The sequence below is a fragment of the Oratosquilla oratoria genome, chromosome 1, assembly GCF_046742065.1.
Source record: "Oratosquilla oratoria isolate Oo_2021 chromosome 1, ASM4674206v1, whole genome shotgun sequence".
Classification (NCBI taxonomy): domain Eukaryota; kingdom Metazoa; phylum Arthropoda; class Malacostraca; order Stomatopoda; family Squillidae; genus Oratosquilla; species Oratosquilla oratoria.
The window spans coordinates 30,522,957-30,525,456 of NC_134777.1; the positions used below are offsets into that span (position 1 = coordinate 30,522,957).

Here is a 2,500-nt window from a genome sequence, read left to right on the forward strand (position 1 = left end):
GAAGAACAGCGCATATTCGTCGCCACGATCTCAGGTGAAATTAGCCACGCCCAATTTCTTCCCCAACCAATCATGGTTGCCTAAGTAGTAATGAGGCGTTTTATTCCGCCTGAGAACATGGAAGAAACGATAGCAAGAAAGTAATTGTTATTTTCTAATTTAAAAAAAAAACGAATAGAAGTTAACGAAAGTGTTAGAAATTACAATGTTATGAGTGTAGATATTTTGCATAACTTCTGTCACTGACAGGTGGTGGGTAGTTTTAAACTACATTGGTGGAGCAATCGAAAACATAGTAGTCTTGCATTTGTTTATTTTTGGGTTCGAATCCCGCACGTGTCTCCGATTTCCAGCAGTAACTGTTAACTGCCACAATAATCCAAGAACATGAGGCAAAGGCGATTGTTTCGGCCGTAGCTACATGTCTCCTGAAGAAAGCTCATAATCTTTTTTATTCTATCACCGATACTAAGCCAAACACCACCAGGTAACTAATCTAGATAAAGATTGTATTTACGCTACTTAGAAATATAATATTTGTCTGTTTGCTTGAACTATTCATCTTTCTTTTTCTAGGACGCCATCTGTTTTGAAGAAGAAAACGGACATAGTCATGCTGAGGATACTCCTCCTCACCGTCCTGGTGTCATTTCTCTCCCCGAGATGCAACGCAAATTCAGACATTGTCACGATGCTGAGGGAACACTTCTTCCACAGAGGCTGGAACCATTTAATCTTCGCTTACACCGATGAAGACAGTCAGTGTCCAAGTGTCTCCAGTTTCCATGAAAACTTCCACACATAAACTGTTTGATTATTAGTCATTTAAACGAGTTGGACAGCGATGGCGAAGAAAACTCAGACGATGATTTGAATCGTTTGATTTCCTGGCGTTTTATTTTAAAAGACGTTACTTTCAAAAAGTACTTTGGGGCAAAGCGCCAAGAAATTAAGCAGCTTATACCATTGCATGGGCTTCCTTCGTTACCTTTTCCTTAGTATTTCATTTAATAGAAGTATTCAAATAGGCCCAGGGCTTTAACAAGGGTGATACTGACAAAATTATCATATTAAGTCAACAGGGCAGGACTCGCAATAATGGATTTAAATTGGACAATTTTAGGTTTAGGAAGGAAGTAGATAAGAACTGGTTTACCGACAGTGGTCAACGAATGGAATAAATAGACTTGGTAACCACAGAATGAGCGCTGAAACGATGGGTTGTTAGAGAATTTAGATTATTTTATGGATAGGAATGGTATATGGTAAGGGAGAGAGTACTGCCTAGAGTAGGCCATAAGGTCTCTTGTATGCTCCTCCATCCTTATGTTCTTATTTTCTTATGCTATTCGAACCTGTTAATTTATCTTTGTTGGTCCACATTGAATTTTGGTTAACACTATATGATTTTATTCAGTTCATTTTGAAATCATGAATTTCCAAAATGCCTTAAATAGCTCCAGGATTGTACTGGTAATCAATCTGAGCTAGTGGCTTCGACTGAGCTGAACAAAGTAGTCTACTGTTGCTCGAAATGAAATATATTAATTAGTCTACATTTTGTATGTGTTATACGAGACAATATTCCTAAAAAGATGGGAAAGTTAATCATCTCAATCAGTACCAATCCTTCTTCTTTCACTAGATCTTCTGACGAAGGCAGAGTCTCACGACCTTGTAGCCGATCTCGCCAGGGACATGGCGGTGGCCTTTCTCGACCTCGATCGAGTCATGCCACCCTTAGGGTGAGTCAATGACAATGCCTCTTCAGTGTCACCCATTATCATATATCCCACTCATTCATGGCAGTTCCCTTTCTGGTGAATGAAATCGTCTGGAGGTAGCCAGAATAAGATTCATAGCGTGGCATAGCAATGAATGGGATATAGGATATATAGATGTATACAAGACAGAGGAGTGTTTACCTCACCACCCTACCACACATAGGATATATAGCGCACACACACACACACACTCATACATATATATATATATATATATATATATATATATATATATACATATATATATATATATGCGGAAAAACAACCAAGGAAAAAGAGAAACTGATGACCAAGCGCTTTCGTCTATTCAGACATCCTCAGGGTACCCTGAGGATGTCTGAATAGACGACAGCGCTTGATCATCAGTTTTTCTTTTTCCTTTGTGGTTTTTTCCGCATATTTAGAATCACGAGTTTATGTGATTTCTCATGCATATGTATGTATATATATATATATATGTATATATATATACATGTATATATATATATATTATATATATATATATACTTATGTATTTTCAAGAACCTCATTGTGCACAAAGACCATCATCCCTCTACGCCAAAGGACATTTATTTATTTTTTATTTTTTTTTCATAAAAGGAGAACTGGTACCCATCAACTGCGCGCACGCACGCACATACGCACACACACACACACACACACACACACACACACACACACACACACACACACACACACACACACACACACACACA

General features: G+C 38.0%; 2 protein-coding genes across 2 annotated transcripts in view; one reads left to right on the forward strand and one right to left on the reverse strand.

Annotated features, from left to right (window-relative positions):
* LOC143032553 (hemicentin-1-like) overlaps positions 1-2,500 on the reverse strand; it is a gene marked incomplete at its 3' end in the record, with an annotated part of 400,485 nt that overhangs the window by 149,307 nt on the left and 248,678 nt on the right.
* LOC143031408 (glutamate receptor ionotropic, delta-1-like) overlaps positions 1-2,500 on the forward strand; it is a 34,667-nt gene that overhangs the window by 5,047 nt on the left and 27,120 nt on the right. Inside the window, exons 4-6 of the mRNA XM_076195190.1 lie at positions 385-487; positions 577-758; positions 1,646-1,745. Of these exons, the coding sequence (XP_076051305.1) occupies positions 385-487; positions 577-758; positions 1,646-1,745 (385 nt within the window). The remainder of the gene's footprint in view (positions 1-384; positions 488-576; positions 759-1,645; positions 1,746-2,500) is intronic.